The sequence below is a fragment of the Python bivittatus genome, unplaced genomic scaffold (genome assembly GCF_059951505.1).
Source record: "Python bivittatus isolate LINGU-HERP-01145 unplaced genomic scaffold, Pbiv_v1 ctg000980_np1212, whole genome shotgun sequence".
Classification (NCBI taxonomy): domain Eukaryota; kingdom Metazoa; phylum Chordata; class Lepidosauria; order Squamata; family Pythonidae; genus Python; species Python bivittatus.
The window spans coordinates 32845204-32860744 of NW_028277125.1; the positions used below are offsets into that span (position 1 = coordinate 32845204).

Sequence of the window (15541 nt, forward strand, 5' to 3'; positions counted from 1 at the left end):
TTTGACATGATCTGCTTCAGTCTGTTCTTGAAATGTCCAGGCTGACTGGATTGCACATCTCCATCTACTGTTTGATACTATATAGTTGATTTAATTGCACTGTTGTCCATGCCTAGGTGTTGAGTCTGTGTTTATGCTGCTTGAAGCAGCTGTGCATTGAACTAATAATTTTCTTCTCAAAATTCCTATCTCTCAATCCATGTCTTCTTGTAATTCCAGGTTCTTCAATTTCTCCAACTTTTATCTACCAATCATTACAAACCTACATAACATCTAGTTTGGCAAAGAAATAGTTTGGTTAAAATTCTTTTGTTCTTTATGTGGACTAGACATCAACATCTGTATATACTATCTGTAAATATTGAGTTGTTTTTTATGAGTTAGACTGCTAAAGAATGGTCTGGTAACTTATTTTAATTTGTCAGGTTAGTTATTTGAGTGTGTGGATGTGTGTATCTTTTAACCTCAGATAGAAAAAATAGACATATAGTGATCATAACTTTTAAATAACCTAAAACCATTGCTGAAATAGGATAGTATCCAGGATAACTCAGTAAAGATTTCAATTTAAAATTGTTTCAGAATGTGCATTCATTGTGAGCATCACCAAACAAGTATTTAATGCTGCTTTGATAATGGTTATCTGAGTGCAAATTTCCCCTGTCCCTTTTTAAAAAATCTTCTCAACTGATGTAATTGGCTTTGATCACTCATGAATGCATGAAGTTCAACTCAAAATTATATCCAAACATTACTTTTAATAAGCATTTTACTAACTTACCAGAGTTACCAGCGTACAGGAAATATATCTCAAACTCTTTGGGAAAAAGGAGAAGAAAGAATGAAAAATAACAAATTCAGATTCCCTTGATTTCTCCCTAAAGAGATTTATAGCAGGAAACCATGAAGAAAAATGCAGACTTGAACCCCTTAGAGGGCCAGCTGGAAAGAAATGTGAAGACTGCCTAATTCTAGGTCTTGGTTTTGACAGATGAACAGTTTGCGTACAGTCTGTGACTTGCCTTTCTTCCCTTTAGGAAACTTTGAAGAAAATGAATAGAAGTCTTAGCAATAGGCTGTCACAAAGGAATCTCAACTGAACTAAGGTAAGGAGGAAACTTATGAAGGACAAAAAAATCTCATTATGATACCAGAAATCTAGTAGCATATCACTGGAGACTATCCCTACTATTTTCATGCTGCTTTTTTAAAAAACAAGGCCTGACCCAATAAAACAAAATTATGTCATAACATACTGTATATACTGACCAGTTGTCATAATTAAAGCATTTATACATTAAATATCAAGAAGTAATAATACAAAAGTTAAGGAACATGCTGTAAAACAGCAGATTCCTCATTAAAAGTAACTTACATTTATGTCTGTCTGTCTGTCTGTCTGTCTGTCTGTCTTTGTGGCTTTTCACTATGACATTGTCTAGAAAAACCATTGTAAGAAAGATGGGAAAAGTGAGAGAATGGTGAATATCCATAGGGAAAAAATTCTGCAATTAAGACACAAGTAAATAGGCAGTTTTTGTGTCATGTATGAAAAGAAGTAAGCCATGTACAAAATTCTAGGTTTTTTCATGAAGAATCAAACCATTCCGCTTAGAGCCACATTGAGGAATATTTTTGCAATGTTATACTGCAACCTATCTTTGAGTTTTCCAAGAGCATATTTCCCCTGAGAAAGGATCTTATGTTTTTCTATCTCTTTCTGAGAAATTTAAAGAAAAGGCAGTATGCATATGGATGTGAGGGAAGCAAGGATGGCTTGCAACATTACAAATGTATCAAGCGGCATAATGAATGATATTAGTAAAATTAAACCTAGACATCCTTTCCTTTTCTTGTGTCCTGTGCTTAATTTATTTGGCTTATATTTCTTAATCCTTTTCTAGCTTTGCATAACGTTGCTTACTCTGAAAGAAGATAGTGTCACAGGTTCTTTTTTCTTACACGCTGCCTTTAATTTATTTCCTACATTCTACTTTTGCTTTTCTGGATTTTGCATAACATTGCCTAGCATTTTCTAAAAGAAACATATATGCACATATTGTTATTATCACCAACATCTGGAATGCTAAAGATTGCTATTGGGATAGACTTTATCATTTTGAACTTCTTGTTCTTGAAGGATATGACAGTGAAGACAACGCATCTTTTCAAGTTAATCAAAGGGAAATGATATACTTTATATTCAAAAATAGAAAAAGCTCTGTATATGCAACATGTATATAGAAGGATACGGAATTTATGCACTCAAGTTTGCCCTCCACACTCATACTCCGTACTCATAGCTTTGAGTACATCTGTTATTTTTTATTCACTTTCATCTAAGAAAGATTTCTGCCTCTGTTAGTGTTTCTGTTTCTCAATTAATCTTCATATAAAACTGTGAGAATAATTCAAGTTTGACTTCTTTTATGATAAAATTTATTTCTTCAATGATGCTCTATAGAAAAGAAAGAAAACGATTAACACATTTTACTTCAAGGACAACTATTTTAAGCAGAACATTTTTCAAATTAGTTAATCCATGTTTGACATTTGCAAATTATCCACAAGGAGATTTTGACTTAATAGGTTTGTTTATTTGCAAATATTCACAGTGACAGATGTTAGCCCTAGGCATTTCTGCATACAGCTTATTGTTCTCCTTGCTGTGAGTTGATACTGTTTCTAATTGGTGATTTTTGTCAGCTAAATCTTATGGCAGAGCTAGTTTTGCATGCTCTGTAATTCAGTGCCCAAGGGACACCAGATTTCTTAGAAATCTTCATGAGAAATAAATATATGACCTCCATAATTACTCAATTGCCATTTTACGTGCAGCAAAGAAACTGACCAATACCTGCTTATATGAAGAAACACCTTCACAATAGCTGCCCAGAAGAAACTGAGAATCCAATGCTAATATTAGATCACGTTGATCCAAGTCCATTTGATGAAACAGACTTGTTCCGTTTCTGATTTGTGGCTTGGAAGGAGATGGGCAAGTAACCATGTGCTAAGGCTAACCCAGGATCATGCTGCTTGGGTAAATCCGTATCTCTGTGAACTTCAGTTAAATACCAGTGTCCTGATTTTTCAAGATATATTACATATACATCCATTCTAGTTATAAACTATTTCATTATAAACAATATATTGTTTTTCATTATAAAAGAAAGATGACCTTCTACTTTTTTAATTTACAGTTGGTGGATCTGTCCTGTGTCTATATTCCAGGGCTCAAGGACTGGTAATAGAGTGTGAGTGGTGCTCTTGAGAGAGGGCCATCCTGTATCTGTGGCTGCTACTGGACTGACCATGTGGAGTAACAGCCATCTTGTCAATTCATCTGCTATTTTGGACCTCTATAACCACCAGCTGTAAGGTTTTCCTACCCTCTCTATTTAAAGAGTTCACATCTGCAAGGTGTTGAGCTTTTGAGTAGTTGGGGGGGAGGGGTTGGATGTGAACTGGAGTGCTACCATTTATTTTCTCCTGGGTAGAGACAGGAGTTGCAATGGTGCAGTTTGAGTCACCTTACTTTATAGGAGTTCTGACACTATCTGGGTGACAGCGGGATGCTAGGGGATGGGGTGGTGTTGGCTGGATGTATTTAGGGGATTGGAGTATTGCTGGCTAAGGGGATGCTGAGTGCAAGCCAGAAGCATCCCCAAAGTTGGTACCAGCTGCTAGGTATAGTTAGAGATTTGGATGATCAGATGGGGCCCTTAGATTAGAAGGGTAAATATGAGGTCAGGGAAGGTTAGGGGGATGAAGAGAGAGAGAGAGCAGGTGAAGTTATTATGGTGATGATAGGCAAGGAAGATATGGTGGGAATTAAAGGGTGAGCTCTTGTGGTGATTTAGTCATTTTCCAGGCCTGTGTACTGTACCCCAAGACGTGGTAATCAGGGCTCCAGTGGCCTGAATTTCCAGCTGTTACTGTTTAATGCAGTTACTCTGTAATAAGTTTCTCTCAGCCATGATTTAATCATGAATGAGAGGGCTAATCTTCCTTGCATTACTAAAACCTGGCTAGGTGGGACATGTCTCAGAGATGTGCCATGCTGGGTTACATGTATGGTACCAGCCACAAACTCAGGGCAAGGGCAGGGTGGGATCATTGTCATCAGAGAAATCCTGATGGCTTCCAGGAGCACTGTTCTGTAGATCGCTAGTTGTGAGGTCCTGTTTGTGAAATTGGGCTGTAGGGTTATACAGCAACCTCTTTATCTGACTTCCTGAGTCCATGACCTGGTTGACAGTAGAATTCTGGGGGACTTTAATCTGCCATTCCTGGATGTAGATTCAGAGGCAGCTTGAGAGTTCATGGCCACAATGGTGACTATGGTCCCAACCTAAGTTATCTGCAGCTTGATTTCTTGTATCCCAACCCTTGGTAGTCATGGGGAGAAATAGTCAAACTCATGGTTTCTCCAGTGTGAAGGATCACTAGGATCAGCTTCCTCATCATATTGTTTAACATCTATGTGTAACTGCTTGGAGAAGTCGCATATTGGTTTGAGACAGTGCATCATTGGTACGCTGATCTATTTATACATTGATACCCAGGCTAGGTTGAAGATGTCTAGGTCTGGAATATGTGGGGGACTGGAGGAGATAAAACAATTTTAATTAAATCCCACCAAGATTGAAATGTCACTTGCAGAGAAACAATCTGGCTCTTTCCTGGTTCTGAAGTTAGCTCTAAACAAGGTCATGCTCCCATGAAGGATCAGGTCTGCAATTCACAGCTTCTGCTTGAGCAGCAGAAGGAGACCATGGCTAGGTTAGCCTTTGACCAGTTTTGGCTAATGCACCAGCTTTGATCCATTCTGGATTAGTCTTCAGTTGTATGCATGGCAAAAGAATGAATATAAACCTAAAAGCATGATTTGAGTGCTTATGATGAAATATCCAGAAAATTAGTGAAGGATAAAAAGGTGTGAATGGTTCTGAAGGTGGGAAACATCTTGGGAAACGTGAATGTGAAAGAAAAGAAGTGAATAAAACTAGAGTGAAAGTAGAATGTCTGCAGGAGGCAAGTTTTAAAAATTCCATACCAACTGGCATACAGCATGGATATGGTGAGAGCAAGAATGATTTGGAAGGATAAAAAGATACCAAGAGGTACAGTGGATGATGTTAATATAAATTATTTATTTATATTTCATTTTCTTTTTTATACTTCTTTTATTTAGATTTCTCTTATTTCTTGTTCTTTTTTCCCTCTATATAACCTTGATTACTCCAAAAGGAAACACCATCATTAGTGTACATGTATGTAACTTGCAAATCAGGACCCTTGCTTCCCATAAGCCTTTGATTCTTACATGTAAATGAGTGGCAGGAGATTATCATTTTAACAAATTTTATATGCAGTTAATGCCATTGAATTTGGGGCTCTCCTTAAGAATTTGTTTTTTTTAGAGAGCGACTACTTAGATGCAATTCCATTATTTGCAGCCTTAGTCCTGAACAGACTGCTCTTGATCCTGCTTCTGATGATGAAAAGGATGCTCTTGCATCTTTTTCTTTTTTTTACCCCCAAACAAATGGAGCAGTCCAGTCACAAATGATCAAATCACCTTTTGCTTCTCAGCAATCGTCTCCCATTAGGCACCTCTCTGCAGAACCACCCAATCCAGTAAGTTAAGGGAAATGCACCTTTTACATATGTTTAACAGAGTTGCTTTGTGAAATGGGTGGCTATATAAATGTGATGTGGAAATAAAATAAAATAAACACCTGGAGATGTCTTTCATTTAGGCTGAAATAACAATTTTGGAATTATAGGCAACATGTAATAGTTCAGGATTTGGAAAGTATCTTTCAGGTTAAAATACTAATTGTTAAAAGATATAGAACAAACTTTTATAAGATGTTTTCTTATTTTCTTATTATTCATTTTATGTTTATTTTCTCATGTTGTGTATTTGTGAAACTAAGACATGGAAAGGAAGTATAGGTCGACTGAAGGTGAGCTGAACTTGGGAATGGAATTGGCTAATACAGTCAGGGAAATGAAAGTGTAGGTTTAATTATGGACGAATAGGCTAAAATAAAGTATAGGTCAAAAGATATGAACTGGTGTCATCTAGATTGCTGAGATAGCATATAATTTAGTAGAATTATAAAAATTACAAAATGCTCATTTAAAAAAATGTTGCTTTGTTGATTTAAACTAGATTTTCTGTTGGTTTTTATCTTATTTATGCAGTTTTTGCATGTTTAATGAAGGTGGATTGGATGAGCTGAGAGGGAGGGAAAGAAGATCAAGAAATGCATACTGGATGGAGTTGATAAGATCCTGCAAGATCAAGAGAGAGGTGAAAAATTTAAATAACAAAAGGCAATAAATGAAGCTGTATATAAGTGGGGCGGAAACAAGGGTGATTTGAAAAGATAGAAAGGTATAGTGAATAGCGTTTTTTGTAAACTCGATTTAGATTTTGTTTTAATCATCCACTTTTAATTTTTTTGTCTCCTCCTCCCCATCCTCCTCCCAAAAGGGAATAGTGGGATGGATGTGTATGTTCATAACAAAAATTTTAACTGGAACTATTTAATAATTGTAAGCATTTCAATTTATATATATGTGTGTGTGTTAGCCTTTTGAAGTAAGACATTAAAATCAAAAAGGAAGAGTCTCATGGCACCTTAAGTATTAACCCATCTTTTGTCACATAAAAGCCTATGTAATAGTAAAATTGGTTAGTCTTTAAGGTGAGAAGATGCTCTTTGTTTCACAAATAGTTTATAGGGGTGACCACTAGAGGGGAGTCTTAGCCTTTGCAGTTTCAGAATGAATATTCAGAATATTTCAGCAACAATGTTATCTTTACCATTTTTTTTCTTGATTTTTTTTCCTTCATTTTTTTGAAAATAAGACATATTTTTTAAACAGAGGATTTGAGTCAGGAAGTGTTAAGTGTAACTGAAATATTCTTAACACAAAATAGTCAAACTAGTCAGGACTTTGCTTGTCTCTCATTTTTCTATTGCTAACTTCTAGTTTTGCATTAGCTTTTTTTTTTTAATCTACATAAAAACTCCTACATACATCTAACACCAACACTCACAAACATACTGTTATGTTTTTTTTTATATGCATTTCTCCTAAATCACACATTTTAGGCAAACAATATATTATAAATGCTGTATTTGAAATTATTTTCACCAATATAAAGTTTATTGGGAACTTTGGGAACGGTGAATATAAAAAGCAAATTGCATTTTAGATTGTATATTACATCAGGAAGTGCAAATTAAATGGGGGGGCCGGTTTGATATTTAGTCTTCTAATCAGAAAAGAACTTCCTCTGTATCAGTCAGAACTGAAGTTGCTTAATTCCACCATTTTTTTCCTGTAGGTTGATAGGCTTTAAAACACATGGAGAGGAAGAATTAATAAACTGCCCTAAATCTGTGAACATTCCCAAATAGAAAACATCTGCCCTTTTCAGTCTGAAAGTGGTGTTTGGATTCAACAGATTCTCCCCAAAAGTCAATATAGTCAGTTAACACTTTATTTTAAAAAGTAATAGGCCCTAATTCCACAGCCTTTGTAGTACTATGAAATTTCATCTGTTCAGAAATATACATTTTTGCAATTGCTACCCAAATCATTTAAATAATTTTGTTTTAAGTTGCAGCTGCTTGCAGATTCCCAAGTTAATCAAGACAAAAAAGTTTATTTTTCAGAATTTCATTTTGGATATGGAAAAGATAAAGTCTTCCTCAAATCAAGCTCAAATCTTGATGACTATAAGGACGCATCCATGCTGGGCTTGTCACAACAATCTGGAAGCAGTGCCCGCTCCCCTGCATAGGCTATACAATCCTGGGAATTCCTGGTAGTCTCTCAGTCAAGTATTAATTAGGTTCAACACAATTTAGATTGTGGGCTTCGTTAAATCAGGCCGTCTCTCAGTTGGTTCAACTTGAATCAGGTTGGTTTACAAATCACTGAATTAGGTCTGAACTGTGTCTTCTGTATGTTCACATACTTTGGATCAGAACACATAATAGCTTGAAATGTAATTTTTTGAGGGGGTGGGGAAAGGCATAGTTGAAGAGATGATCTAATGAGCCTAGGAAAGTAGCAAGATACAAACAGCATTTCTACACTGTTAGAAATTATCCCACATTATCCTTCTTATTTTGATCTCCTTGCTTTGTGATCTTCTCAAACCAGGACAGATCTTTGAGCACAAGCTCGTAAGGGTACGTAGCAAATAAAGTAGGTATTCAAGTGGAAATCGTGTTCAGGCATTATAAAACAAAAACTCACTAGGGGAGCAGTAGTGAGTGGTTCTTCTGAAGCCAGGCTTTATTATCAGTTAAGAGACAGGTATCTGTGTGAATAGCACCATCATCTGTACTTCATAGGATCTACGCTATCTGGATATAAGATTGCATGGAAAACCTCCATCATGCAGATAATTGTCATGTACATGAGTGCCTTTTCAGTGACATTATAGCACATCTGGCATAATGGAACTGTGTGGAGTTCTGCCCTTTTCATAATACTTAACTAGGGCTAGACTTACCTCATTCTGAATAGGCTCTTTTTCCCTGATGTAGTTAGAAAGTTACTTAGAGGGTAAAGTCCTCCCTTTAGAATCTCCTCCCCTTATTTGGTAGAGAGCAGGCTTATCAGTGAGGCTTTTGCGCTGGAATATTGGTTTGAATTTTGTGGCACTGCAATTTATCACAATGTGGATGTAGACATAGAGTAAACATCATTTGACCCAAAGGATCTTGTTGCACTAAAGCTGGATGGTATAAGAGTTCACATAATACATTAAGTTTTGGTTTAATTAACCATGTGTTGTTGAATAAGCCAAGAGCTTCTGATTTATATATCACTCTAAATTGAAATCAGATAAATTATATAATTTAATGTATGAATCCAGACTATATATGGATATATCTTTGGCAGGCTGACTATACCACAGCCAATTCTGTCAACATTTCATTTTCCAAATGTTTTTAATGCACTAATGGCTCACACAGAATTATTCACAACCTTAGAATTGCTTCAGCAGCTCATGTTTTCTTGACAATGGTTCCCCACAGTCACTAACTGCATTAATTCCAATTCTATGTGTGTATAACTCTGTGCTATTTGTAGCTTCTGCTCATGCAATATCAATATGCAGAAATTCAAGATTTGGTTTGGTTTACATTTTGAAAGGTGTGCCATTTGATTCAAACCACTTCATGACACCTGTCTGAATTTGAGTCAATGCACCTACTTCCAAATAAAATTAAAATACACCTGCTGGATCACTTTGGGGGACATTTTACAAATAACTTCAGCAGGTATCTTCCCAAGAATCTTATTGCTCCAGAAGCCCTGCGTAAAGGTTTGAGATAGAATAACAAGTTCGTAAAGTAAGTACAGATCCTCCACCTGGACATCCCAATTCTTGGAATCTTTTGGGAGGAGCTGCAGAGAATACTTTCTAATAGGGCATGTACATTCCTTACTACTTTATTTTGGAAAAAGCCTGGGGCTTTTCTATCTATCATTCATTTAGATGAATTATAAACAGCTTCAACTTTTTGTCAGAATTGTTTAATTTGAAGCAGTTTTTATAAAAATAGTTTTCAATTTCTGAGGATTTAAAGGAGGAAATTTGCAGGCATGTTTGAAATAGGGCCTGAAATAGGGCCTGAAGAGAAGGAATTTTCAATTTTAGGTAATTTGCTTGGAAAAACTTTATATGGCAAGAATGACACCAGATATAACCTCTATGAAATGTCAAGTGGTTTCTTCCTTCTTTTTATACCTCTGAGTCACACTTGACTCCTAGCAACTGCCTAGACAAGTCCCAGCAGTTTTCTTGGCAACAGCGTAAGAAGTGGTTTGCCATTACCTTCTTCCCAGGGCTGAAAGAATGTGACTAGCCCAAAGTCACACAGCTGGCTTCATGCCTAAGAGAGGACTACAACTCAGTCTCCCAGCTTCTAATCCAAAACCTTTAACCACTATGCCAAACTAGCTCTCTAGGTAGGTTTAGGGTTATAATAAAGGAAATATGGTTTGATGGATTGTTTTCTGAAGGCTGTTAGTTATGTAATTTCTACAAATCTGATAATAATCACATTTGGAGCTTTTTTGCAGTTACATTTTTCATAAAATGAATTTAACTTCAGTACAAATGGATTAGGTTTAACATCTACTGGCACAGAATGAATATGTAATATTCCTGCAAAAGAACCAGCATTTCTACTTAAACCAAAAAACAAAAATAAACCCAGCACTACATGAAGATAGATTGGCATTGAAGAACCACTACCACTAAAAATTCTTCAAACTTTTATTTATAGAAACATCTAAATGTATCATTGTCAAAATGATGCTGAAATGTCAGTAAAGCTTGATTAGAAATCACAGCTTGTTTTAACTGCTAGCACCATTTTATCTTAAATCATACACTAAATTATGGTTTCTGGGTATGTACAAGTTATTAACATTACAAAATGTAACATTTCCAGGTTTTTAAAAAATATTGTATGATGAAAACATTTTAAAATGGAGTTGTTCATTTTTGCATTAACAATTTATCAAGTAAGATTATTCATAAGATTTTTTTCCCCATGAATCTAAGTACCAAGGCTAAAAGATTATTGTCTGAAACACAACTTTTGGCATCCCTTTACAAAGAAAGTAGAAAACAGGTCACTATAATGTAAAAAACAAGGTTTAGTTTATAAAATGCATTCCCTAGTCTATAAAAGTACTAAAGGGACTACAAAATTAAGCATTATGTTAAATTGTCTTTTGGTCATATGCAGCCAAACAGTAAACACACCGCTTTTTTCACAGCACATATTATTTCAACAGATAAATAGAGAGATTCTAAAGAAGTGGATTAAAAGATGTAAAGACTTTTCTTCATATCTATCTCTATATTTACTTTTGAATCCTTTTCTAGCATCTGGCACAACTTGTAATTAGTGTTCAAAGTACACATAAAGTGCTAAAAGTGCAAAAACAGATTTTTTTTTCTTTCCATATAATCTATGGGCTGCTTTGTATATGGCATGATGATTTCTAACAAAAATTGCTTTCACATGCTGGGAATTGAACAAGGCGGCTGTAATGTATTGTGAATGGAATCTTACATAGCTTCTGTAGGTTGATCCATACTGGTCATGTACAAGGTACTTTTTAAAATGCTGGTGCTCCTCAAAAAGTCACTGATTACAGGCATTGAGATTTTCTACATGTTCCAAGTGCTATGAAATATTACTGTCCCATCTTAAAGGAACAATCTTCACTCAATCTATAATATAAATGAAGCAAATAGCTTAAGATCAAGTGTACCCAGAACCTTGTGTGCAAAAAGCATTTGAATCAAGCATCTCTTTTTCTCTCTTCTAATGGCTGCTTTTTTTTTTAATTCTTTAAGAATAACTGATTATAAGAATGGATTTGTGAAATGAAGAAATACTTTCTGGTACAATTACTGAGATTGTTAGTATTTGTTTTCATGTTTCAACCTTTGCAGTAGAATGCTAAGTAATCAGAATATATGCAATCAGTTACTCAAGCAATGTCTGTTTTACATCAATTATGAGACAAATTATGTTGAGCATAAAGAAAATAGATTTTGTAATGCTGGGACTAATAATGGGATATGACATTTTAAATTAATCTAGAATGAATGTTGGCAAAAATAAAATAATTTCAAGCTATATTCATTTGCACTTAGGCACACAAGACTTTGACAATATCAAGCTTCCTCAGAGACAGACCTTTTGACAATGCAAAATGAAATACTTTATTCCTCCTTTGTTTAGAATGGTCTTCTGCGACATGCTTCGTAGTAACTAGTGGTATTAAAAGGTGAAAACATGTCCTGTTTAACAAAATTGACAAATTTCTCTAAAGGACACATCATCTTGCCAAAATACTTGTCAAAATCCCGGCAGAAGGAAGTTTGGAATGTAACATCAACCCCATTGTAAAGAATACGAATAAAGTTTTTTTTATATTTCTTTTCATCTCTCCACAGCTCAAAGACTAGTCTAGCAGCAAATCTTGGAAACTTGGCCCCAGTGATGCCTAAGGCACTAAGAACAGGTGACAAGGTAACATCATGAGCAGAGTAAAGAACAAATAATTCTTCTTTCTTGCCTTCTGCAATCCTTAGCATCCGATTGACTGTTTGGTTAAGGATTGGATGAGTGGCCAGTAGTGCATACAAATAATAATATTTCTTTTTCTGCCTCTCCTTTTCATCTTCAAGTTGATGTTTCTTGATTACTTTGAAGTGCTCAATGGCAATGCAACCATTCTTAGTACAGGGAAAGCTGGCATTATGGCAGAAGTGGCACAACATAGAATCAATGGGATTAGAAGCTCTTAACTGTCGTGTGGGAATGCCAACTATTCTGGCCATATCTGCGTATGTCTTTTCCAAATCTATGTTTTTCACTCGCAGACTATACTGACGACGTTGCTCTTCCTCCAAGTAATGGTTTCTTCTCTGGCATTCACAGTGTCCAGAACAAAAAATTGTGCTCCATTGGTTCCTAACGTTAATTTTCTTCCAATCAAATTCTGGTAGAAAAGAGTAGAGTAATGCTAGTCCACTTTGTAGAGTTCGACTTTTCCCAGTCGTCTCCAAATACAAATGTTTACTTGTCCAGTCAGTGGGTAGCAAGCTATGCTTCTTTATATAGATATCACGTAGCAGTTGTCCGTTTTGTAGGTGTTGTACGATTCCTTTAAAAAGAAAGGAAAAAGATAAGCCTTCTTCCACAGTAGAATCGAGGAGACTTAATAATTTGCATTTATTTAGCTTGAGCGCCCTTTTGCTCTTATGGAGAGCAACATAATAAGGTTAATAGTATATATTAACAATAAGTCTTAATGAGGCATCAAATGAACATGCACAGAAGCCTCTTCTGGTGCTGCTGCTAGCTGAGTGGAAAAGGGGAAGTTTCTGCACATATATTAGAAGCCTCTTTTAATTATTAGAGGTGCCAGATGAGGCCTCATAGTAAAATGAAGCAAAGCAATGCAGATGCTTCCCTTTTAAAAAGTGGTGTGGAACACTGGTTTATGAAGAGGTTTTAAAGGGGTGCATATCAAATGTATTTAATCAGAAGTGGCATAATTTCTTCTTACTTTCTTTTAGTATAAATATTATTCTCCTATCAACCCCACCCCCCTAAAAAAACGGCAAGAATTCTTATACAGAAGTTGTTTTTCCATCAGATGAGCATGACCTATCACAACTTCTAAATGATGTATAAAAACATAATGTAAACTAGTGTTTTTAAACATTTTCAGAGGAAACTGTGAAAAACTCCCAAAACTCCTGATCTAGAGGCAAAACTGTAGAAATAGAAAATTGACGATGTAACAAAACTTATGCTAAATGAAGCCTCTGTTCTGTTTCAAGGTTGCAGGCACTGTTGTTTTCCATAACAAAAAGGCTGATTAGGCATTGCCACCCAGAGAGAAATACCTATCCCGTCTACCTGAAACTGACTGACTTTGCTTGGCAGAAGGGCAGACATGCACAAAATGGTCATGGTGGGGGGTTTTTTTTTGGTTTTTTTTTGTGGGAGAATGCCACATTTGCTGGAGAATGCCTCCTAGGTATAGATTGTGGCCATCATTTTTGCCTTTTGTGTTGTACCTCAGAAAAACTGCTATGGCACCCTGGGCTGCATTTGAATGAACCCCACCACCCCTTAGGCCCATCAAGTTCTAGCAGAACCCTAAGGCATAGGCTACTGTGGTATGTTTCTGTTTACAGATACATCAATAAAAATCCTACATGCTTTATTATAGAATGATTATCAAAACATCTAGCACTGTTTCTTTTTTCTTGTATTTTATACAGCAACATTATCTCCTTTTCATTTCCCTCTTTTTAAACTATCCTACTATCAGCTCTGACTCTTTTGTTAATCTTCCTCTAAATTTTCTACATTTATTTCCTTATAACAAAGGGCCCAATTAACATTTTACTTGATTTTAGTAGAATCCAAGTAATGTATTTTCAGCATTTCAGCATAGGATGCTTTGCATGAGACATAATCAGAGATAAGCAGTCTTTTGAAGGTTTGCACAACTCTCATTAGGAAGTCCCAAACCCACTCTTTATTATTCCAAAGAATAACAAAATGGACATACTGGTTGTGTAACTGTATAATCAACAGCTTAGGCATAAATAATATTTAAAAGCTATTGAATGAGTAATTTGATTTGACAAACTATGATAAAAAAAACAAATCCAACCGTCTTATTTCTTCAGAGGTGATCACTACTACAGCTCAGTTCTAAAAGCAATTCTCTTTATAAAATACAATCCAGAGAAAGAAACAGACTCACAGAAACCACAGTATATTAATAAATGTAATAATATTTAAATGAATTTATAAAAAATAAATAATTTTATAAATTACTGATGGAAACCCATGTTCTAAAACCAATCCAAAATTTTATGAAAATAAATCAGGCCAAAACAGCATATTACAAAGGGAGTCATATTAGTGCTTCCTGTTTTTATTCACTTTTATAGCAAGTGCATCTGGAGGGAAGGAGACAGCTAATACTATTTGTAAACTGTAGTGCAATAAAGACAGCTCTTAATTGTAAAGAACTTTGCTAAGAGGACTACAATTGATTCAAAATCAAGGGACCCCTGGCCAAAGTGTATGTGTCAATAAATTCCAAGGTGAACAGAAACTGACACACCTTTACAGGGTACAAAATTAAACACAACATTTTTCTGCAAATGTTAATGCATACATACTATTTATATACAATGGTTTGCAGATTCAAAGTAAGAAAACAGTGAATATGCCAATTGCAAAAGTTTGGACACCCTTGTGGTCACCACTTTGTAATAGCTCCTTCAGTGGAAATAACTGGTTCCAAACGTTTCTCTTGCCAGCTCAAAGAGTCTTCCTATTCTTGATTTTCCCACTGGCAGAAAATATCTAGCTCAGACACAGTCTTAGGCCTTTCTATATGCACTGGTTGTTTAATATCTTCCCGCAGAATATTATTTATTCATATCTGGAGGTAGTGATGGTCATTCCCAAACCTTTATCTTTCTTTCCTGTAAGTGTTTCATAGTTGATTTGGAAGTATGCTTTTGATTATTGTCTTGCTGAAATATCAAGCTAATTAAAACATCCACTGAAATTAACAGTTATTACAGAAAGACAATTGATATTCAGAATACTATAACTTACTGTCCTGAATAGATAACTTAAGAGAATTAATGAGGAAAATATGTTCCTGTCAGCTCAAAACAATCTGATATATTTACTCTTTAATGTTTCAGCGTTCCAACAAGATACAGTAACAGTTCTTCCATCAGTTCATTCAAAAGCCTTTTCACCAGGCTGTGAAAGTCTAAGATCCTTAAAACATGCAGAATTGATACTGTTTTGTTTTCCTCTTCGGTCCCTTTTTCCTTTAGCATTGCATTTTTAGATTGTAAACTAAATGGTAGGATTTTTATTTATCTGTAACTACACCAGGAACTTTTTCAGTGGAAAAGCTA

The 15541-nt window shown here is 35.4% G+C and overlaps 1 protein-coding gene across 2 annotated transcripts in view; it reads right to left on the reverse strand.

Annotated features, from left to right (window-relative positions):
• Positions 1-10310: 10310 nt before the first annotated feature.
• The window catches only part of PXYLP1 (2-phosphoxylose phosphatase 1), a 43902-nt gene continuing 38671 nt past the window's right edge, over positions 10311-15541 (reverse strand). For both annotated transcript variants that reach the window (XM_025169189.2, XM_007432196.4), the window contains one exon: positions 10311-12738. In XM_025169189.2, the coding sequence (XP_025024957.1) occupies positions 11807-12738 (932 nt within the window). In that variant the 3' untranslated portion in view covers positions 10311-11806. The remainder of the gene's footprint in view (positions 12739-15541) is intronic.